We start from the raw sequence: 24,427 nt of genomic DNA, 5'->3' as shown, positions 1-24,427 counted from the left end.
TCAAAAATAATAAATACCTTGGACACCCTCCTATCAAAAAAGAAAGCAAATTCAGGAGGGTCTGGTGTGGCTGAATACTAGAAAATAGTGGTGTAAAATGGAGAAACAGCTAAATACTTGCCCAAGGGATTGCCTTTTGGGGATGCAAGGGCCTCTGTGTGTAACAGGACTCTAATTCCCTGGAAGTCTGGATTCCTATGCGTGTAAGCAATTCTGAGCAGATACAGATTTGTACAGATTTCCTTGCATCGATTATATACATGCATTCATACATACATATCATTATAATTGTTTGTGTGTGTGTGTGTGTGTGTGTGTGTGTGTGTGTGTGTGTGTGTGTGTGTGTATGTATTGCTAAAGACTGAACCCAGGGCAAGACATGGGCTCTACCACACAGTCATACCCCTAGGCCTCATGTATATTTAGCCACTCTATCTACAAGCTGTATCAAGTCTGCAGAGTGGAGTGCAAATGCAAATGCTTAAATGCAACCCTAAAATCAGCTGCCTTACATAACAGCCTGCACTCACAAGCATGCAATGTATCCTTTGTCAACTACACTGAGCCGGATTAATCTGTCCTGTTTTTATCTTCTCCAAAATAAAACGAGTAAGGATGCCTTCTGTAAGGATACCTTCTGTAAGGATGCCTTCCGTAAGGATGCTTTCTGGCCCTTTGCAGCAAAGCTGACTATTCAGTCTTTGTTAGGTTCTTATTCTTTGTCTAATCATAACAGTTATTGTATTTCTTTTCACCACCAGTTGCTTTGCAGGAGGGTAGAGCTTGCTGGGCTTGGGAAAGTTTCAAGGCTATGAATCATGTTGCTGAAGGCAGGCAGAACTTCCAAGTCACGCTATTTATTGAAGGTGCAGATGCTGTTACTCATGGCAGAGTGAACTGAGCATCAATTAGAAAACGTTTGCAGACCACGAACCCGAGAGAGCCAGGATGGGCACTGCTGGAAAAGTAAGGGAAATATTTCGGCTTTCTTATTCTCTTGAGCTAATGATGGGGGCTGCGCCTGAGAGCTTTGAATCCAGTAGCATAAATAAATACTCAAGACTGTTTGTTGAGGAAGGCAAGGCTGTTGTGTGAGCACACATAGGGGAAACGGGTCAATTACGACAGAACTCCAATAGTGAGCAGCAGGATTAGATTGAAAATCACATGTGGAAGGTGCTTCTAGAAGGCAGCTAAGGAAAAAAGAGAATTTCGGTTTATATGGACATTATTCATAATTTAACTTCAGGTCAGCCAGTCACTTGCTCTAGAGAGCAAACTATTTCCACAAGGAGACTTGAATAGGGTCAGTAGTGTGTACTCAACTCATTTCCGGAGTCGAATAGGTCCAGGGTCTCCGGTGCAGCTGCAGAGGGTAAAATGCTAATTCTGGAATTCAAAGTCAACAACCAAGTAATGACACTTTTCAAGTTTCAGAGGACATGTTTTGTAGCAAATGTAAGAGTAGACCTTCTTAGAAAACAGGACCACACTGTAGACAAAGCATGCTTAGTCCTTCAGAAGGTAACAGCACCTAAACGGTGACAGTGATTTAAGAAACAAGACTTTTTAATTTTTTTTTTATCGCTTGAAGATTCGGATAGGTCTTAAATGGGTACCGAACCTCATAAGATGATAGGCACTTATGTTTTCTTACTTTTAAACAACTTTGCATTTAGTCTACCTTAAAATTTTAGGAAGGTGAAGATGCCGTTAAAAGTCTCGGTAACACTAGTGTCTCTGAGGTGGCACAAGAATGCTAGAATCTGAAAAATCACCCCCCCCCCACATTGAGTCAGAAATCCTGTAAAAACTGATCATCAGGAGAATTAGTCTCACAGTATAGAAGTTAGTAACTCTGCTCATAGAAATAAATGGAACTTAAGAGTTGAAATGAATCTTAAAATATTTGCAACTCCATACAACCTGTTCTCTGGCCTTCCATCATGGGAGTGTGCAGCCACTATCAGAACATACCCAGTCATGAAGAGTTCAGGGGCTCCAGGCAGCATCACCTAACTATAATTAAGGATACACCATATAAAACAAACAGCATAACAGGTTTGAATTTTTGCCCGGCGATGTTATATAGTAGGGTGGTTCACAGGGGCTTATGTGCTCCACAAAACTGTTCTGATGTTTTAAGGTAGCTCAGAAAGAGGCTCCCTTATGTCAGCCCTCCTCTGTTAATATTTTGCTATTTCATTTAAAAAAAAAGATGATTATGTTACTTTGCTAAGGATGCTATAATCAAGTACCAGCAACCGTGTGTCTTAAAGAGCAGAGCTTTATTTCCTCAGGCATCTGGAAGCTGGGATCTGGAGAACAGACTGTTGAGAACATGGGTTCCTTGCTTAGGAGGTGCTCTTTTTGCCATCTCTACATGGCTTTGAACCTAATACAAGTTTCTGTGTATTCATTTGGGCCTAACTCAGGCAGGTGGCTGGCATAAAGCTCACACGTGGCAGTGGGGCTCAGGCGGCTTTTGGCAGAAAGATTTATGGTAACTTTTCCCATCATTGTTAAATATAAAAGTTACTCCATGGTATTTGTCACTGCCATTAATGTGACGTGAGGGTTCTAGTTTAGTCTTGGCCAGATTATACTGTGACTGAAAATAATTTCCTTAGCTAGACAATGGATACATGTTAAATGAGGCACTGGTGGTTTTCTGTCATTCATCTGTCTCTAGCATAATGTTCCCCACATTTAATCTAAAGGAGTTTTCATGAGTTGGTCAATAAGTTGAGGAGTAGCTTGTGTTGTATACTTGGCTCTTTCTTTGGGGCTACCAACCAGCTCCCAAGCTTAGGTTTCCCCTTCTATTTATTCTCTCTGCCTGGCAGTCCAGCCTATCCTTTCTCCTGTCTAGATATTGGCCATTCAACATTTTATTAGACCAATCAGGTGCCTTAGGCAGGCAAGGTGAAACAAATACAACACATCTTTACATAATTAAACACATATCCTTACACCATTAAACAAATGCAGCAGAAACAAGTGCAACACACTTTTACACAGTGAAAGTCATGTTCACAGCATAAACGAATGTAGAGCATCTTTGTCTACTCAAAATAGTATCCCACAACAGTGGCAAATCATAACAAATGAAATCTTAGATTTTCCTTTATTTGAATCTGTGTGTGTGCTCTCTCTCTCTCCTCCTCCCTTTGCCTCCTTCTCTCTCTGTCTGTCTCTGTCTGTCTCTGTCTCTGTCTCTGTCTCTGTCTCTGTCTCTCTCTCTGTCTCTCTGTCTCTGTCTCTGTCTCTCTGTCTCTGTCTCTGTCTCTCTCTCTCTGTCTCTCTCTCTCTCTCATTAGAATTTTATACTGCTACCAAAACCTGTTAGCTGATTAGCTCTAGCAAAACCATGTGAGTGCCTGGTGGTCAGTTGCTGGGTATGTCCTACTTGTGCAAGGTAAGGAGGAAGCTCTGCCTTGGGATAATTGCAAAAAGGGATTCAGAGATGCGAAGATACAGATCACACTGCAGAAGCAGTCACAATCCACATCTTCATGATGGTAACAAGCAGATCTGTGTCTGTCTCAGTTAGGGTTTCTATTGCTGCGGATAGGTATCAGGACCACGGCGACTCTTACAAAGGAGAACATATAATGGGGGGGTGGGGCTTATAATTTCAGAGGTTTAGTCTGTTATCTTCATGGCAGGCCACGGCAATCCGCAGGCAGATAAGGTGCTGGAGGAGCTGCTGAGAGTTCTACATCCTGATCCCTGGGCAACAGGAGTCAACTATGTGCCACACTGAGAGCAGCTTGAGCACAGGAGACCTCAAAGCCCATCCCCCTCAGCGACACACTTCCCCCAGCAAGGCCACATCCCCTACAACAAAGTTACACTCCTAATAGTGCCACTCTCTTTGGGAACCATTTTCTTTCAAACCATCACATTCCACTTTCTGGTCCCAAAGACTTACAGCCATATCATAATGCAAAAGTGCATTCAGTGCAACTTCAGAAGTCCCCATAATCTATAAGTCTTAAACTTATTTAAAAATCTAACAAAGTCTCTTAATCATAATCACCTATAAAATCAAAGTAAAAAAGCATATGCATATTTCCAATATATGATGGCCCAAGATATAGATTACCATTCTAAAACATAGGGAAGGGAGAATAGTGAGGAAATACTGGGCCAAAGCATCTCCATGTCTGATGTCAAAACAATCTTCAGATTTCCAATTGCTTTCAGCTCTTTTGACTGCAGCATGCTTCTTTCTCTTGGGAAAGTTCCACTTCCTGTTAGCAGCTCTTCTCAGCAGATATCCCATGGCTCTGGTATCTCCAACACGTTGGACTCTGCAAGGCAATCCAGGCTTCAAGCTCACAGCTTTATACAATGGCCTGTTTGGGTCTCCATGCAGGGACACCCCTACCACACATCTGATCCCGGCAGATTTCCTTAGTCATGGAGAAAGAGTCTATAACCCCTTTCTTCTATCAGTGACTCTAAAGCCAGAACCATGTAGCTGAAGTTGACAAGCTTTGCTACTAGGTAGGGCTGGGACATGGCCCCCTTGTTCAGTTACATATTTACCAGCTTTCTGTTTTCCATGGTTTCCTTCACTTCCTAATCTTGGGGCTGTCCTGGAACTTGGTCTGTCAACTAGGCTGGCCCTGAACTTAGAGACCTGCTTGCTTAAGTCTTCAGAGGGCTGGGATTAAAGGCATGTGCCACCACACCCAGCTCTAAATTTTCTTTAATTTCTTTTCACAAGTTGGAAACTTAGCACTGTGGGATCTTGCCCTGATGTCACCACATCCTTTATTTCATTTCTTAATCCATTTATATCCTTGAACACAAGACTTAGCTCCATTTCACTTCCTGAGGCTCCTTTTCTCCTCAAATTGTACATTTTGTATTTTTCTTTTCTTATCTTGCTCCCTTTCATTATAAATATTCATTAGATTTAACATTAGTAACCACACAGTGGAGTCTATACTAGGCTATCTTGAGAATTTCTTGGTCAATACAATTAGTCCAAAACTTTTCAATTTAGCCTCATGCAGACTTTTCAGGCAAGAGTAAAAAGCAGCCACATTCATCACCAAAACACTACAAGAGTGATCTCTAGGCAAGATCTCTAGGAAGAATAAAATTCTTCACCTCTAAAACCTCTTGAGCCAGGCCCCCACAATTCAAATTACCCCTAGCACCACTGTCCTCCATGCTTGTACTCTTATGGCCCATTAAACAGTGCTTAAAGTGTTCCACTGCTTTCCTAACTCAAACTACCAAAGTCCACACTCCTCCAAATAAAAGCATGGCCAGGCCCATCACAACAATACCCCAGTCCTTGGCACCAACTTCTGTTTTAACTAGAATTTCTATTGCTGTGAAGAAAATACCATGGCCACAACAATTATTATAAAGAAAAACATTTCATTGGGTGTAGAGAGACTTAAAATTTCAAAGGTTTAGTCTATTATCTTCATGGCAGGACATGGCAAAGAGCAGGCAGACAGTGCTGGAGAAGGAGCTGAGAATTCTACCTCTGTAACCACAAGGTAGCAACTATGTGCCAAACTGAGAGTAGCTTGAGCATAGGAGACCTCAAAGCCCACCCCCACAGTGACACACTTCCTCCAACAAGGCCACACCCACTCCAACCAGGCCATACCTCCTAATAGTGCCACTCCCTTTGATGGCCATTTTCTTTCAAATTATCACAATGTCTTATGGCATGAGTTGTCTCATTGCTTCATCATTGCTGAGTGGGTTAGATATAATTAAAGAATGGGTGAAATTCTTACAGATCAGCAGTGTTCTCTTTTTCACAGGCTTGTCCTTCATTAATAAGCAATACACAGATGACAATTGTACTCATCTATCACATTTGAAATCATACTAGTAGACTACTTTATTGGAATATTATGTGAATCTCAGCTCTGACCTTCTGTGCTGTGTGTCCTGGGTCTTTCATCCCATGTCTCAGGCCATGATACCAGATAAAGGGCCACACAAGATAATCTGTGAGGTTTCAAATTCTGTCATTGAAGGAAAGCATCTGTGGTATTTCTATGACTCGGGGAGTCTACCTGTTATGGCTCTTGGCTTCTTAGGTTATCAAGTGCAAAGCAGCTGTACTATGGGGAATGAACCAGCCCTTCTCCATTGAGGAAATAGAAGTGGCCCCACCAAAAGCTAAGGAAGTTCGTGTTAAGGTAAGAAAGAGGCTTGGAACACATAAACCCAAAATCTCTTTAATGTTGAGAAAGACATTGTTGTGAGGCTGGCTTCCTTCTAAAATGTTATATATTTATTATTTTATGTGTGGGAGGTGTTTGTCTGCATGCATGTCTGTATACCACATGTGCTTGGTGCTAAAGAAGGCCAGAAGAGGGTGCTGGATCCCCTGGAACTGGAGCTACAAAGATGCAGTTGTGAGATGCCATGTGAGTGCTCAGAATCAAACCAGGGTACTCAGGAAGAGCAGCCACTGCTTTTAACTTACTGCTGAGCCATCTCTCTGGCCCAGAGGTTAGCTTCTTAAAACATGTTTGACAACAAATTCTCCAACCAATTTATACATGTTGTTAGGGAAGTGGACATGTTGGCTGTGAAATTCACCAGTTTATCGTCCATTAAGAATGACAATGCCAATCTATCTTATTAAAGAGAGTATTTGTTGAATTTTTACTGGTGTAGTGTTTGATAGAAAATGATCAATACCATGACCAAGAGTTATCTTAAAATCTTCTGCGAGTCACAATGTGTTGGTACATGCATACATACATACATACATACATACATACATACATACATACATACATACATGGCACAGGGAGCAGAACCTTGGGCATCAGGCAAGAGTTCTGCCAAGGATCTATATCTCTAGCTATGTTTTTACCTCTTGCTTGGTGACAGGGTCTCACTTAGTCACATGGGCTGACCTTGAACTCACTTTGTAGCCTAGGTAAGCTGTGAACTTTGTGATCATCCTCTTGCCTCTGTCTCCCAAATAGATGGGACTCCAGGCCTGTTCCACCAGGGCCACCCAGAGGACTTTCATTAGGCACTCGTTTGTGACTGAGAAGCAATACCTTCCTGCACCACCCCCTACTATGGACAGCCCTTCCTTCTTCATTGTCATTGGTTTAGATGCCCCTGTTGAGCAGGCTTTGATGCTAGTCTGACCTCTTCACTGTAGATAAGCATCAAGATCCAAGCAGGAAGGGAAGCAATGCTGTACATCCCTGAAGCAAGGGGACTTGGCCTGATGCTTGATTTAGACTCAAAGTGTCTTAGCATCAATGCTATAATTTGAGAAAATGATAGAGAGTTAAAGGGAGCAAGTTAAATGCCATCCCATTGTAAAATGACCCATTTGCTGGTTGTGCAATGTTTATTGCTGTTGCTGTTGTTTTTTTAACAGGTTTTGGCCACAGGAATCTGTCGCACAGATGACCATGTGATAAAAGGAGCAATGGTGTCTAAGTTTCCAGTGATTTTGGGACATGAAGCAGTTGGGGTTGTAGAGAGTGTTGGGGAAGGAGTCACTACAGTAAGACCAGGTATGGAGGCCTTGGTTATGCTATTGAAGGAAACACCACATTGTCACTGGGCATTAGTAGAGAGTTGCAGCCCGACTTAAGGAGACACAGGAGAACAGATTGTACTGAGTAAAGTCAACTTGTCAAATCTCAATCTTTAGCACCACTTGTGGTACTTATAACCCTTAGAATATTTTAAAGACATTTTTGTGTATAATGTAGGTCGATTCATACCTATTTCATCTATCAATTAATTAATTAATTGGTTCTTGATAATGGTTTTATTGTTTCTAAGGCTGGCCTGAAACTCACTACAGAGCCCAGGCTGCCCTGGCAGTCTTCCTGTATCAGTCACCACTGTGCTAGGATTACAGGCATGAGCCACCAAACCACCTTACTCCATTTTCTAATGCAAATGAATGACATCTTACATCATGCTACTTTCCTTCTAGGTGACAAGGTCATCCCCCTCTTTCTACCACAGTGTAGAGAATGCAATGCCTGCTGTAACCCAGAGGGCAATCTCTGCATTAGGAGCGAGTAGGTGTTATTTTTTACTCTGTCATTTGAGTTCCCCATGATAGTTTCTGACCCGAATTAAGCAATGTGTGCATTTGATGTGTTGAACAGTCTGACGGGTCGTGGAGTACTGGCCGATGGCACTACCAGATTCATGTGCAAGGGCAAACCGGTCCAGCATTTCATGAACACCAGCACCTTCACCGAGTACACGGTGCTAGATGAGTCATCCGTAGCTAAGATAGATGGCGCAGCTGCTCCTGAGAAAGCCTGCCTCATTGGCTGTGGGTTTTCCACAGGCTATGGGGCTGCTGTTAAAACCGCCAAGGTAAGAATCAGGGATGATTTGCATAGCTTCTGCCTTCCTGCCTGTCAGCCTTCCAGAGGGTGGTTTTCTTAGAACACTAAAGCAAAACAAATGTTTGAAAACAAAACATGTAAACAAAATGCACCGTGCCAGATGAACTGGCAGAAAAGACAGGGATCAAAGCAGACATTTTATTTCTAAATACATGGAGCTACAATTTCTGCATTTACTTTCTTTTTCTGCAGCATCTCCTTCTAATTAAATCATTAAAGTTTGTATTTAGTCCTAGAATGAATCTCTCTTTTCCCACTGGTGCTGGTATGTTCGTTTGCTGGGCAGACTGTGGCCAAGTGCTGCAGACTGGCTGGCTTAAGCAACAAAGATTTATTGTCACAGAGTCCTGGAGACCAGAAGTCCACAATGAAAGTGCTGGCAGGGTTGGTTCCTTCTGAGGGCTGCCCGGGGAGGGCCTGCTTCAGGCTTCTCCTCCTGCCTTATCCATGGCTGTCAACCTCCCAGTGTTTTCATCTCATCTTCCCCACTTTATATCTAAATTTCAATTTAAAATTAAGAACGCCAGTCACATTGGATTAGGGATGTGCTGGTCAGTTTTATATTGCTATGACAACATACCTGAACATACCTGAACGAAAAGAAAGCAGGTTTATTTAGCTCACAGTTTTGCAGACCAGAAGTTCTAGCTCACATGGCTCCATCTAGTCAGTCTCTGGCTAGGGACCCCTCCAGCTTCTGCACAGTGTAGAAAACCAAGACAGGGGACAGCAGTGCATAGTAGCAGTGCATACGCAGTGCATAGCAGAAGCCAAGTGCACCCACCATGCCACCCCACACAGCCTACTCTCCAGGGAACTAAGACCCCCCCCACGAATTAATCCCCACTGAGGCCAGCACCTTCAAGGACATGCTCACACCTCATGGTTATTCTTCTGCCAGGAAAGTGACTATGGACTGAATTCTTCTTTAATCTAGCATAGTACTAGACAAAAATCCCAAAGCTGACTTAAGTAGGGTTCCTTCCTTGAGCTACCCATCAACCACTGACTGCATGTGACATGGGAGTTGGACTTGGCTGGGAAAAAAATAAAAGGCAACATATATCCAGATGACTCAGAGTCATGGTTGTTTAGACACTGCCAGTCAGACTAAATGTAAAACAAATCAGCATGGCTTTGTGGAAAGACAATAGGGAGGGTGTGGGGCTTGTCTAACCCTCCTGTGAGAGTGGAGGGGGTTGTGGGTAGGGCCACACAGGCTACAAAGGCTGCTGGCCTACGGTAAGCCTTTAGGAAGGGCTGCTGTTTATCTGGCAAATACTGCCTTTGCTTTGGCAAATCCTTTTTTTCATCAGGCTTTCTTCTCCTTTTAATTCTTTTTGTGTCATTGTCATCTGAATAAGTCACCTGGAGTCCTGGTCCGTGTCATGGCGATCCTCCGAATTTTGTGTTCCTGACACTGACAGTACTTGGCACGTTTTGCCATTAACTCTTGGAGGAACTTTCCTTTCCACAGGTCACCCCTGGCTCCACTTGTGTAGTGTTCGGCCTGGGAGGTGTTGGCCTATCGGTCATCATGGGCTGTAAGGCAGCTGGAGCCTCCAGGATCATTGGAATTGACATCAACAAGGACAAATTCCAGAAGGCCCTGGCTGTAGGTGCCACAGAGTGTATCAATCCCAAGGACTTCACCAAGCCCATCAGTGAGGTGCTGTCAGACATGACAGGGAACACCGTGCAGTACACATTTGAAGTTATTGGGCGTCTTGAAACCATGGTAAGACTCAAGTTTCAGGGAGCCACAAGAATACCCAAGCTACAAGTTGTATTCAGGCTAAAGGTCATTTTGCACAGCTTCATTAACAATCAGCCATGGAAATACCTGTGACTCAGGCCAAAGAGCAGGACTGGTGAGATGGCTCAGTGAGCAAAGGGACTTGTCTCCAAGACTGACAGCCTGAGTTTGATTCCAAATACTCACATGTAGAAAAGAAAACCAACTCTCCCAAGCTCATTCTCTCATCTCCACACACACTCCACGGCATGCACTCACCCATGCTCATGCCCCCACACAAATAAATACATAAAAATGCAATGGAAAGTGTAATGGTAACCACATAGCAATTTTGCCTAAAAAGTCAAAGTCTAAAGATCAGTTTTACCTGATCATGTAAGTATCATGTCATGCCATTTTTATGTAATTAGAGTGCAAGGAGTCAACCAGTGACCCATGACTTTCCTTGTATATGCGGAGGAGGTCTTGGCAAAAGTGATTCCTTTCTTGAATTTTCTTGTGGTGAGAGCTGAAGAGAGCTAACCTTCAAACCTTGCTTCTTTGAGCTCAGCTGTCCTACCTCTTCTGTGGCACCCCTGTGGCCTCTTCTGTGGCACCCCTGTGGCCTCCTCAGTGGCACCTTGGTGGAAGACGTCAGAGTCCTTGGGATTAGAAAGCCCTGGCCTTGGGTAGAATTAGGAGTCCCAGAAACCTGGACAAAACCAGTTTTGCTCACAACTGTGTAACCGGTGAAATTTTCTCTAAGTCATTTGGTAATTGAGAAGAAACCTTCAGTTCATTATCCCTGTCACATCCCCTTTCTGGTGTCACCTAGGATTTATTCCTTAGCATCAATGAACCTTCCAGGTTGTACTTTCTAGAGCCAAGAGCCAGAGGGAAACATTATGAGGTCTGTTGACTTTGAGGAAGAGCTGTCTGAAGCACACTGTCCACTATTGCAATCTATTGAGTATTTAAAAGGGTTATTAGTGGATAACTGAAAGGTGAATGACCAAAAATATGGACCAAGCCTCAGAATACTGCCAGGAGCAGAAACTCCTTGTTTTAGTATTTGTGTTTAATTTTCAAATGAAGATTTCAAACATCTAATTGATTAATTCATTGAATGCAAATAACTTAAGGCTTCCCTGAAGGGTTGATGTTGGTGTGAAAGTATCACAAGGATTCCCTTGTATTGTTAATTTGTGAAGGTCGACCAAATGTACTAAAAATTAACAATTGCACTGGCCACAGTAAAGGCTCCTTAATATCTTAAGAGGCATATGTCTGTAGGGATTAATTATTAAGGACTAAAGTTGCACTGAAAATTTTTTAAATCAAATGGAAACCTAAAGCCTAGGGGCCTAATTTGATGTAGTAGTTGTTGGAAACCATGTTAACTGCTAGAACTCCTACCACGCGTTGTCATTTCTGAGCCCATGGTCTCCTTCATCTTAAACTCAGGTCGACGCCCTCTCGTCTTGTCATATGAACTATGGGACCAGTGTGGTGGTTGGCGCTCCTCCATCAGCCAAGACGCTCACTTACGACCCAATGCTGCTCTTCACTGGGCGGACGTGGAAGGGATGCGTCTTTGGAGGTGAGACGTCCGGGCCTTCCGCCGACAGTGGTTAGTAACTTTGTGTCTCCTGCCTACGGAGGGAGACAGGCTTGTGTTCTCATCTCCTCACCCTCGAAGTGCTTTCTCCCAAGGAGGAGTGGTAAATGACCCCAAATGGAGCGTCAATAGCAATTACACAAATGACATTTGTCTGTTCCTTAAGTGACCCAGGGCTAGCACCAGTGGGCACACTTTAGGTCAGTATCTGCAACTCCTGTGACCCAAAGGCCTGAGTAAAAGGCACCAGCCATGTCTCTGCTGGGATGACTTCTGTGGTAGTTGTTCTCCATACAAAGAGCACTCACTCATGAAAGAGAAGTTTCCCTACTCACGAAAACCTTGGCAAAAGTTCTGTGCCCAGAGCCCAAGTAAATGAAGAGCTGGAATGCCTTATCCCATGGGGAGAATTCAGCTTCCTACTAGAACAACTGAAGAGAAAACTGTAAGGATGAGGCCAGGATCACTCTCCTATGGTATGGAGGAGTATAATCACACTTTCAATCCCTTCCTTCGCAGTCTCATTCTCTGGTACCTTCATGTAGCACTAGGAGTTTAGGAGGTACTCCTCATATGAGACTTGGTTTTATACAGTGTAAGAGAAGAATATCATTTGAGTACCTGCTGAGGGTACAAAGAGGAGAAAGATGGTCTTGAATTAGAGAAGTATGAATTTTTTTGGAAAATGCAAACAAAAATATGAATGAAATATGAGCTGAAATAGCAGTGTGCTAGAGTGTGAATCTCTGTAGAGTGAGCTCACAAGAGAGTCAAAGGGACTAGGACCAGAAACAGTGCATGGGAGGCAGTTCTGTCTGTAGTTCTGTACAACTGTGGGGCAAATGGAAGGAGGCAGGAATCAAGAAGGCTTTAGTCGGCCTTAGTTTCTTAGGATGGGAGAAACACAGCTCGTTTGTATGTTGGGAATGTCGATCACACATAAGAGAAAGAAATACCACAATGCCATAAAATGTGAGGATTACTTAGTAGAGTACAAACAAGCTTGACCAAGTTTACTCACAGGTTGGAAGAGCAGAGATGACGTACCAAAACTGGTGACTGAGCTCCTGGAAGAGAAATTTGACCTGGACCAGTTGATCACCCACGTCTTGCCTTTTGAAAGCATCAAAGAAGGGTTTGAATTGCTTTATTCAGGGCAAAGGTATGTTTTCTTATGGTAACTTTTGACTTTTTCCCAAGGGCTACTTTTAAAGTTTAGTATTTATAAGTATACCCATTTCCTTCTCTCTCTCTTTTTTTTTTTTTTTTAATTTTGGATTATTTAAGGTAGCCCGGGGAACATGCTACTGTCTTAGAATGTCAGCCCTCTATGAGCTCTTTGAATTCCCCTAGACTTTAGTTTTTCACACCAGATGGATGTCATTGGCCATTTTTAACATTATAAAGCTGCCAGAATTCTCAAGCAATACCATGTTGAACTTCTTTATCGTTCCCAAAGCTATTTTGCAACTGTGTTTGTTTTCTGAGTTTTGTTTCTCAGATGTTATTCTTGCCATATTAAGCTGATGAAACTAAGGTTACAAAAGGCAAATAATTATTATTTGGTCTCCTTGGAGCAGTGCCAGGGTGCACTCTGTTCCACACAGGCCAGGCTTCTCACCTAAAGCCCTATAAGCCAGGTAAACAGTGGGTGTTCCTGTTATGCATTTCTCCCTCCTGAGCACTGGGCAAGGGCAAGGTGAAGTGTGAAGGAGTCAGAGTTCAGCTACCTTTTCCTTATGGACTTCTGAGACCTGCCTGTGAGGTCAAAATAGATGGCATTCATTGGTTCTGTAAATATTGAGCATCAGCAGTGTGCAGTGGGTTTGGATTCTGCCAGTAATAGGAACTAACATTTCTTTTCAATGCCCTCTCTATGCCTGATGCAGTCTACAGAAGCATAATGTTATGCACATATGTTTAAATTTGATTTTTTAATCAAGTAAACAATGAATGGGTTTCTACCTAAAAAAGTCAAAATTCATTTATTTACATACACAAGACAAATATTTTAATATGGTTTGAAAAATAATTACTAGTTGTTTTCCAAATAAACAAAATGACTTTCAGAAATCTTACTTATACTATCTCCCTAATGCAGTAACTTCCCAAATGACGTTTGTAAACCCGAGTCCTTAAATTTCCATGACTTCCTATATAGGACCCCCAGAGTGCTCCATTTACATCATTTTCACCAAAACAACTCTTGCTTTTCTACATCTAAGCATAGAATGACGAGAGTTCTGCTTTTACAGAGTAGAAGGCAGAGCACTGCATCTTCATCCTGGCTCCTGCCCAGTGTGTCCAAAGTGATGCTGAGACCTGCAGGAAGGACCCCCTCGCACTCACTCCTGCCCACCCCTTCTCCTCCAGTGTCTCCTTTTCCCTGTCCAAGTCTGATCGTGGCTTCTCGGGACATGCTGACAGTAACTTAGTGGGCCTTCAGCTTCCTGTTTTCCAATCCCAGCCAGTCCTTCATGAGCAAATGTATTCAGGCCATCCCCAAATAGCAATGTCCCAAAGTGATTTTATTACTGAACTACAGCCCACATCCATTTATTAAGTGATCTGATATTCAATAACTAAGAACACAACACCCCCTCTCCTGTAGCCCCTGACAAAACTCTGGGGACACCAGAGAGGCAGGTCTTGCCTATTTTACCATCTCTTGGTCACCAAGACGTCTACACCCTCTTGGATTATCTTTCCTGTTCTCCCCAGTATGGCCTTAGCTCTGTTGTTGCAGGACAAACTCTTTCTTGGTAACAATTGCAATTTAAGCAGGTGCTTCTGGAGTCAATTCATTACCCACTCAGCTTCCCCCACCAGAGTGCACAGAAGGTGTGGACCACAAACCAGATGGCTTTCCCATAGAGCTTCTATCATAGGAACAAATGTTTTTTCTTCTCATATATATATGCATGCACAAATAACCAAACACTGTCATTTTCCATTTCAGCATTCGGACTGTCCTGACATTTTGAGATCTGAGAGGTGGGTGTTCTGTGCTGGGTGACCGTAACCTGAAATCTTCTTCCTGGCAGTGCCCTCTGAGATCCTGGGTCTGTCTCAGAAACACATGCAGAAGTAGACTTGGTGAAGATATAGAAGTTTTATAGGGTTTGATAAACCTTTATAATTTTAGTTTAGTAAGTGCCTAGGATTAGCAGGGAATTGCATAGTAGCATGAAGTGTTTTAATTTGTGTTTTCTAAGGATGTAAGTCTATATTTTTTACAAATATATACTTGGATTTCTATTTGTTAGAATAGGGATTGTTTGTAGAATTTTACACAGTTGTTGTGACCTAAAGTAGACCTAGCATACAGAGATGCAGTAAACACATTTTTAGAGCAATACCCACCAAACACACTATAACTCATTTTATTTTTTTGTTTTTTTTTAACAGAAACACTTTTAAAATGTGTTATAAATTAACTTGAATTAGATTGTGAAATTGCACACATTACTTGATTAGATTAAGAAAGAAGTTGGGAAATTTAAGGGAAGGGCACATTTTTCAATGATTAACTTTAAGAATTATCATTATGTAACTTTGTAACATTCAAAAGGCACCACAGTGCCTGGGGCTATTTGTCAGTATATATTAATATCCTATAAGACAAAAAGTTTAGAATAGCAATTGAGTATGAACCATAGCTATAATCACATTGTGATATTTACCACAATATTCAGTTTAATAAAGTAGAATTACAAGTCCTTAAGTCCCTAGTTACATGGTAATAACTACATTTAACATGAAGATGTTTTTGTTTTGCTATAACTACACCAAAATGTATTTACCAGCTTCTGTCTGTGGGCATGTACATACATATAATATGCATTAAAATTTCATTATGATATGTATCAGACTGGCTTAGTATGTAGCCTGGGATAACCTCAAAGTAGGACCACCAACATGTACACCTGACTGAAATTTTTTAATAAAATCAAAAGCTAACCAAAATTTGATTTGAAGTGACAAGTTTGTTTGAAAAGGGGCAGTTTTATTTAGTTGTTGAGATTTTAATGATTATAGAGTATTGAAGTATCTGGAAACAAAATGATTTATAAGAAAAAGAAGAATAGAAATTGTAGGGGACAGTAAGCCACACCTGCTAGAAGCTAGCTACAGATATACCTGACCATGCCTGTCAGGATGTGGTCAAGGTGAGGTCAGGATGACTCCTAATAGGTTTTTAAGGGGCTGCAAGGCACATGGGAGCGTCTTCTCTCTGGCCTGCCTGCCTTGCTGCCCCTAGCACACTCTGGCTTGAGTTTGGCTGGTGTTTATCGAAATAAAAATATCTTAAACATACAGACTACAGATGGTCTCGTAATAAGAAATAGCAGAAATTTGGGATTTCCATATAAGGACATAGTGTAGGTTGGAAAGTTCAGGTAGCTGTGAGCTACCAGATCCATAATGAATATTTTCCAGTAAAAAGTGACTCGAACCCAAGGGACAAACACTCTTTTCTGTGAGAGAATTCTTCCAAACTCATTTTACGAGTCCCAAGTTGCTCTGATGGCAAAAGCACACAAGGACACACACACACACACACACACACACACACACACTAAAACTGCCTAACAACAATACACCTAATGACACAGAAGAAAAGAAAATCTCAATGAGGCACCAGAGTCCAGCAGTTAAGTTACCTGACTTTACAATTACACATTCAAAAAACCATAAAGGTAGTGTTTTAATGCTGCTAGCACAAACTTCAGTGAAAGTGTTGGCAAAGAATCATAGACTTATACAACTCTCTGGCATGCGTCAAATGCAGAGTTATTCATCCAGTAAGACCTGTTGTAACACAAGCTTTCCCACACAGCAAACAAGCACAAAGTCATGCGAACACTGTAGATTATGACTCCAGACTCATGCAATGGGGATCCAGGAGCTCCGCCTCTAATAAGCCCTCAGCACCTATTTCCTGTACTCACCCCACCACCCCCTGGCACATAGTCCCCAGCCTCAAAGGCTCTGGTTACAATAAGGACTCTTAAGCTTAGTTTCTTACTTTTAAAACTGAGATCAAGGATTATGTCCTCAGGGGTAATGACATGAGGGTTTGTGCCTCGACTTACTGCCTCTGGTTATACTATGATATCCCTGAGAGGCCTGCTCTTTCCTAAGGGAAATGGAGGAGCAGTGACCCTGGAGGAGAGGGAGGTTATGGGGGGGGGAGGGAGGGATAGGAGGGGAGACTTCTGTCGGGATATACTTACTGTATGAAAGAAGAATACATTTTAATAAAGAATTAAACTTTTTTTTTTTTTTGGTTTTGTTTTTTGAGACAGGGTTTCTCTGTGGCTTTGGAGGCTGTCCTGGAACTAGCTCTTGTAGACCAGGCTGGTCTCGAACTCATAGAGATACGCCTGCCTCTGCCTCCCGAGTGCTGGGATTAAAGGCGTGGGCCACCAACGCCCGGCTCAAGAATTAAACTTTTAATCCCTCATTTCCAATCTAGTGCCTTAGCCTGGGGATGAAAATCAGAAATAGGCTTTCCCAAGGCAGCCATTGAGAGCTCCGGGAAGCACTTTTCTAAATCCAAAAGAAATGCTCAGGAGGATTAGTGTGACGAGGACTAAGTCCCCCGGACAAGATGACAAGCATTCTGGGAGCTAGGGTGATGTCACTGTCTGGAGGACCCATTTTATTCCTGCAAATCAGCCTGGCAGAATCCCAGTCCTAATTTGGACTCTTGTCCCTTTCAGAAGAGCATGTGTGTACCTGTGGGTACATGCACACCATGGCGGGTATGTGTGGAGGTCAGAGGACAATTTATGCTGCCAGTCCTCGTTTTCCATCTTGTTTAAGACATGGTTCACTACAGGCAAGGTGGCCTGTAACCAGGATTGTAGCCTTGACTACCATACCCAGGTTCATGGTGGATTCTAGTGGCCTGAACTTAGGTTCCCTTGCTGGCATGCCAAATGGCCTCCCAGCTGAGCCACCTCTGTAGCCCTGCTGTCCCTTTGAAGAAAAAAAGAAAAAAGCCTATCAACTCATCGTTGAAGCCAATTTCCCCCACAAGCAAGGCTCTGTCTTCTTTGAAGAGTGCTGTCTCTCTTCTCTGTAATTTCCTTCAAGTTGCTAGCCCACAAGGAATAGCTGATTGCTCTACTAACAGTCAGGGTAGCCGCTGTGTCAGGGGACTTTTACAGAGGCCGTGACACTGAGGACTTTACAGGGGCAGGGAGGCTTGTTTCTTTGATGTCAGAACATTAGACAGTATTTCCGGGAAGAAGGAGAGCCTAAAATGGAAGATAGCGAGTGATCCCTGGGAATCCCCCTAAGGATACCACGATCTCTCTGAACTTTATCCAGCTTTTTCTCCTTTTCAAAATTGGCACAGGTGAAACATCACTGTGAGTCCATGCCCAGTACTTTGCCCTGAGGATAGCGTGACAGTGTGGCCTCCCCTGTGTGGGGTAACTCAAAAGCCGATGGAAACAACCATCTACATGATCAAGGGTAATTCAACTGAAGCCTCCAGTCTCTCCATGGTTTCCTGTTTCCTCAAATGTACGTCCCTATCACTGCTCCTCACTCAAACTGAAGACCTGCACACCATGTGGATCTTCTCTGGCCACCCATTAACCCATCTCATGGATCCCCAAGGGACGAGCAGCTTTCAGTCCCCTCTTCCTCCACCCCTTATCTCCCTGCACCTTTCACCCAGATCCCTGCGATCTAATGCACACCCAGCCTCCTGTAAAACGGATTTGGACTAGGTAATACCCAAGGGGATTTTTTTTTTAAAGCAAAGGAGGAGGCAAAACCAAACCTTTGCCAGCTTCCTTTTCCCTGGAGTCTCAGAGCATGCCCTGTCATGGATAGGATGTGATGATGGCAAGGAGGTGCCCTGGTCATTGTACTCTGGCCCTGCTTCAGCACCATTGATGTCTGTTTGTGTAGGAGTGGAAGGAACAGGATGCCTGCTGAAAGGCTAGCAGTAATGTCACCACAGGTGCGTGAGGCAACCACTAGAGGTGTGTAAGGCCCCCACAGGTGTGTAAAGTCACCACAGGTGTGTAAGGCCACCACAGGTGTGTGAGGCAACCACTAGAGGTGTGTAAAGCCACCACAGGTGTGTAAAGTCACCACAGGTGTGTAAGGCCACCACAGGTGTGTGAGGCAACCACTAGAGGTGTGTAAAGCCACCACAGGTGTGTAAAGTCACCACAGGTGTGTAAGGCCACCACAGGTGCGTGAGGCAACCACTAGAGGTGTGTAAAGCCACCACAGGTGTGTAAAGTCACCACAGGTGTGTAAGGCCACCACAGGTGTGTGAGGCAACCACTAGAGGTGTGTAAAGCCACCACAGGTGTGTAAGCCACCACAGGTGTGTGAGGCAACCACTAGAGGTGTGTAAAGCCACCACAGGTGTGTAAGGCCACCACAGGTGCGTGAGGCAACCACTAGAGGTGTGTAAAGCCACCACAGGTGTGTAAAGCCACCACAGGTGTGTAAAGTCACCACAGGTGTGTAAGGCCACCACAGGTGTGTGAGGCAACCACTAGAGGTGTGTAAAGCCACCACAGGTGTGTAAGCCACCACAGGTGTGTGAGGCAACCACTAGAGGTGTGTAAAGCCACCACAGGTGTGTAAGCCACCACAGGTGTCTAAGGCCACCACAGTTGTGTAAAGCTACCACAGGTATGTGAGGCTACCACAGGTGTGTAATGCCACCACAGGTGTGTAAAGCCACCACAGGTGTGTAAAGCTACCACAGGTGTGTAAAGTCACCACAGGTGTGTTCAGAGACCACAGCTCACAGCCCCTCTTCTTCTCCCTGCTGTCAGAGCACAAACTCTATATTACTCTTTTCTAGTCTTTCACTCTTTCACTGTGTAAGGCTAAAACAAAAGACAACAGTGTGAATTAGTAATTCGTCCTGTGAAGTTTAAGCTCCCTGAGGAGCTGGCTTTTGAGAGAGACCCCATTACAGACCCAAGCATGATTATCTCCAAGATGCCTTGTCAAGGATGGGCTAGCCCACAACCCTCTGAGAAAGGAAGCAGAAAACAGCAAAAAATCCAAAGTAAAGATTCCATGCCTTCAGAGCAGAAGGAAAGTACATCATTAGTGTGAAAATGCTGGTTTTGACCAGAGCCGGGAGCTGTGAACATTCCTAGACAACTCCCTAAAGCAAAAGATTCAGCCATACTTGATCTCATGGAATTAGAACGCCTGTGGTGGGGGGCTGGAGAGATGACTCGCTGCTTAGGAGTGAGTGTACAGTGTCTTGTGTAGTTCAGTTCCCAGCACCCAGGCTGGGTGGTTCATGACTACCTGTAACTCCAGCCCCAGGGAATTGGTTGCTCTCTTCTCATCTCCAAGAGGACCCCCACACACATGGCAGAAACACATTCCTATACATGCATCAAGAATAAAATCTTTTGAAACATGTGAAGACCTTCTTGAGCTGAGAATAACTAACTACAAGTCCCCCTGCAAGCAGAAGATGGCTGTTTAGCAGACTGTCTTGGTTTCTGTTGATGCTGTGTCCAGATCTCTCTCTCTCTCTCTCTCTCTCTCTCTCTCTCTCTCTCTCTCTCTCTCTCTGCCATTCACTGTTATAGTCTTTCTTCCCTGCTTGCTGTACACTTAGTAAACTCACTTCTTCATTCTCTATCATGAGAAAGTTTGGGTTTAATTGTCATGGACTTTGTTCAGCTTTATCCTTCATTACAGCAAAGGTTAGTAATACTTTGAGGGACATAAGTTTTTGGTTTTTTTTTTTTTTTTGAGGGACATACGTTTTTTAATGACATGGAGTCTTCTATAATCTGGGCTAGCCTGGAACTCACTATGTTGTCAAGGATGACCTCTGACTTCTGAGTCTCCTGCCTCCATCTCTGGGGTGCCGGGGTTCTAGGTGGCTCCTGAGATGCTGGGAACTAAATCCAGGTCTTGGTACATTCAAGGCAAGCAGTCTGCTAACCCAGCTCCCCATCCCCTATCCTGGTATGAGATTGCCTGAGTTTTACGAAGTAATTTAGTATTCACCAAAACCAAAGTCAAAACCCACCCAGAACCATAGCTTGTACGACTTACATTTTTGTGAAGCATAGTGGCTCACTTTCCTTTGGGAAATTGCCAATAACTTGGTATAATTTTTATTATTCTGTTATTGCCATCCGATTTAAGGTACAGTGAGAACTTGGGGAAATGTCACGGGCTGTCTCTTGTCTCTTCCCTAAGATGGATCTCTCCAGCTGTGCCTATTCTAGGTTTCTGAGAGGCAACCACAAGCTTTGCTTAGAACACCATTCCTTTGCTTAGAAGGCATTCACGGACTGCACTCTGGGGTTCTTAAACGAATTGGGGGCCCTTGTAGCAGCTGGATAACCTCGCTGTGTCTCCGCACCACCCAGGATTCTCAGGGTGCTTTAAATTAGAGGCTGTGGCTGACGCACTAGCCCCACTGGAACACCTTCTTTCTGGAGTCCTTTCTGAAAGTCCTCCTCCTACGGTCGCCTTTCACCCCCTCGCCTGTCTTCACGCATCTCTGCTCATGCTTACCACTCAGCCTAGTCCTCTTTAGCATGTCTACTCTGACCTCTGTCACCCACGTGCTCTCCAGAACTTGAGCGTGACTCTGTCATTGTGTGTACCCGGCCACACTTTATTTTTATGTTTGTGTGTCTGTTCCTTCATGGGTCTATTCATCTATCACCAGCTGCTGGCGTAAGAACTGACATCCAACAGTTTCTGAAGTACCTGTGTCCTTGGACTGGCTTCTTCCGCAGGATTTCTAAAAGACCAGAAGGTGGCAGTATGGAGCTAAGGGGAAAAAGCAAGCTGGCCAGCCAGTTCATCTATGCACTACAGAACTGTACCCCTCTCTCTTCTCCCTCCCTACCTCCCTCTCCTTCTCCCTCCCCCATGCTCCAGGATAAATTTACAGCTAGGTTTTGTTTCTCTTTTCCAGTAGAACTTAGGAAAATGAAGCCATAATGGTAAATTTTGTGCTCAACAGAAACACCACACCCTAAAGTACTGGACTAATGGAGCGACCTATGAAACACACACCCTCCCGTTTTGTTCATGTAGTTCCTGGAAACTACTTCCCAAATGGTCTGCTCAGCCCATAAACCACTGTCTAGTTTACAGACAATTTCACGGACTGCGGGATTATTGTGGGAAAATGTCTAATCCTCTACTGTGACTCCACACCCTTCTCTCAGTGTGTTACATTTACTCCTGTTCATTTCCATCCCCAACACACACACACGCACGCACGCACACACACACACACACACACACACACACCAGAGTTCTAATCAGTCTAACACCCCTCATTTTCAGGTTCTAAATAAATCTAGGCCAAACACCTAGCTTTTAGTTCATCTACGCCTGGGCATTTGCTTCATTGGTTGCTATTCATTTTATATTCTGATTGCCCACCCTCACCTTCGCCATCCCAACCTCCCAGTGGACTTCTCTGAGGACAGACCAGAAACCTGAGTCTTCAATAGTTAACTGTCCACAGCCCTACCTAGCACAGCTGCCAAAGTAAACTAGAGTTCAAGTGTAAGTAGATTAGTGAGTTGTTTTTGCCTCCTGTAGTCAAGGTCACCCACCCTAACTGGATGATAAAGGCCCCAGGGTCCTGTGATAAAAGGACGCTGTCACTACCCCTAGGTCGAAGGGCAAGGGGAGAGAAGAGAATTACCAACAACTGGCAAGTGCTAGAGCCACAAACCAGGGCCACCAACCAGGAGCAGAGGCCAAAATGGGAGAAAATTGCCAGTCATTCACCAATAAAAAAGACAAATTTACTCCATGAAACCTGACCGGGTTCCCTTCAATGATGAGAAATAAGGTTGCATTTTGAGGCATTGTTTCTATAGTCTGTTAGTTGTGAGAGATTGACCAGTTTCTATAGTCTGTCACTTGTGTGAGAGAGATTCACTAGTTTCTGTAGTTTGTCATTTGTGTGAGAGAGAAATTCACCAGTTTCTATAGTCTGTCACTGTGAGAGATTCACCAGTTTCTATACTCTGTTAGTTGTGAGAGATTGACCAGTTTCTGTAGTCTGACATTAGTGTGAGAGAGATTCACTAGTTTCTGTAGTTTGTCATTTGTGTGAGAGAGAGATTCACCAGGTTCTGTAGTCTGTCACTGTGAGAGATTCACCAGTTTCTATAGTCTGTCAGTTGTGAGAGATTCAACAGTTTCTGTAGTCTGTCAGTTGTGAGAGATTCACCAGTTTCTGTAGTCGGTCAGTTGTGAGAGATTTACCAGTTTCTATAGTCTGTCAGTTGTGAGAGAGAGATTCACCAGTTTCTGTAGTCTGTCACTGTGAGAGATTCACCAGTTTCTGTAGTCTGTCACTGTGAGAGATTCACCAGTTTCTATAGTCTGTCAGTTGTGAGAGATTCACCAGTTTCTACAGTTAGTCAGTTGTGTGAGATTCACTAGTTTCTATAGTCTGTCACTGTGTGAGAGAGATTGAACAGTTTCTATAGTCTGTCAGTTGTGAGAGATTCACCAGTTTCTATAGTCTGTCACTGTGAGAGATTCACCAGTTTCTGTAGTCTGTCAGTTGTGTGAGATTCACCAGTTTCTATAGTCTGTCACTGTGAGAGAGAGATTCACTAGTTTCTATAGTCTGTCACTGTGAGAGATTCACCAGTGTCTATAGTCTGTCAGTTGTGAGAGATTCACCAGTTTCTGTAGTCTGTCACTGTGAGAGATTCACCAGTTTCTATAGTCTGTCAGTTGTGTGAGATTCACCAGTTTCTATAGTCTGTCACTGTGAGAGAGAGATTCACTAGTTTCTATAGTCTGTCACTGTGAGAGAGAGAGATTCACCAGTTTCTATAGTCTGTCAGTTGTGAGAGAGAGATTCACCAGTTTCTGTAGTCTGTCACTGTGAGAGATTCACCAGTTTCTGTAGTCTGTCACTGTGAGAGATTCACCAGTTTCTATAGTCTGTCACTGTGAGAGAGAGATTCACCAGTTTCTGTAGTCTGTCAGTTGTGTGAGATTCACTAGTTTCTATAGTCTGTCACTGTGTGAGAGAGATTGACCAGTTTCTATAGTCTGTCAGGTGTGAGAGATTCACCAGTTTCTGTAGTCTGTCAGTTGTGAGAGATTCACCAGTTTCTATAGTCTGTCACTGTGAGAGAGAGATTCACCAGTTTCTGTAGTCTGTCACTGTGAGAGAGAGATTCACTAGTTTCTATAGTCTGTCACTGTGAGAGAGATTCCCCAGTTTCTATAGTCTGTCACTGTGAGAGATTCACCAGTTTCTACAGTCTGTCAGTTGTGTGAGATTCACCAGTTTCTATAGTCTGTCAGTTGTGAGATTCACCAGTTTCTGTAGTCTGTCACTCTGAGAGAATCACCCATTTCTATAGTCTGTCAGTTGTGAGAGATTCACCAGTTTCTGTAGTCTGTCAGTTGTGAGAGATTTACCAGTTTCTATAGTCTGTCAGTTGTGAGAGATTCACCAGTTTCTGTAGTCTGTCACTGTGAGAGATTCACCAGTTTCTGTAGTCTGTCACTGTGAGAGATTCACCAGTTTCTATAGTCTGTCAGTTGTGAGAGATTCACCAGTTTCTACAGTTTGTCAGTTGTGTGAGATTCACTAGTTTCTATAGTCTGTCACTGTGTGAGATTCACCAGTTTCTACAGTCTGTCACTGTGAGAGATTCACCA

At 43.5% G+C, this 24,427-nt stretch overlaps 1 protein-coding gene across 2 annotated transcripts; it reads left to right on the top strand.

The window, feature by feature from the left end:
- The first annotated feature begins 794 nt into the window (after positions 1-794).
- On the top strand, positions 795-15,833 carry Adh7 (alcohol dehydrogenase 7 (class IV), mu or sigma polypeptide). 2 transcript variants are annotated; one of them, XM_027395804.2, is made up of 9 exons: positions 795-966; positions 6,081-6,182; positions 7,394-7,532; positions 7,964-8,051; positions 8,142-8,358; positions 9,868-10,128; positions 11,590-11,755; positions 12,767-12,905; positions 14,703-15,833. In XM_027395804.2, the coding sequence occupies exons 1-9, from the start codon at positions 949-951 to the stop codon at positions 14,725-14,727; spliced, it is 1,155 nt and encodes a 384-aa protein (XP_027251605.1). In that variant the 5' UTR covers positions 795-948; the 3' UTR covers positions 14,728-15,833. The 2 variants fall into 2 exon arrangements, with proteins under 2 accessions (XP_027251605.1, XP_027251606.1); XM_027395805.2 differs by having other exon boundaries at positions 798-966; positions 11,590-11,725; positions 14,703-15,831.
- Positions 15,834-24,427: the final 8,594 nt, after the last annotated feature.

Source organism: Cricetulus griseus (genome assembly GCF_003668045.3).
Source record: "Cricetulus griseus strain 17A/GY chromosome 1 unlocalized genomic scaffold, alternate assembly CriGri-PICRH-1.0 chr1_0, whole genome shotgun sequence".
Classification (NCBI taxonomy): Eukaryota; Metazoa; Chordata; class Mammalia; order Rodentia; family Cricetidae; genus Cricetulus; species Cricetulus griseus.
Note: the sequence above shows the minus strand (reverse complement) of the source record. Positions and strands in the feature narration are given on the sequence as shown.

Coding starts and splice junctions, on each gene's coding strand:
- Adh7 (XM_027395804.2), top strand. Junction 6,183..7,393: donor CTAAGGAAGTTCGTGTTAAG/GTAAGAAAGAGG, acceptor TTTTTTTAACAG/GTTTTGGCCACAGGAATCTG. Junction 10,129..11,589: donor TTGGGCGTCTTGAAACCATG/GTAAGACTCAAG, acceptor TCTTAAACTCAG/GTCGACGCCCTCTCGTCTTG.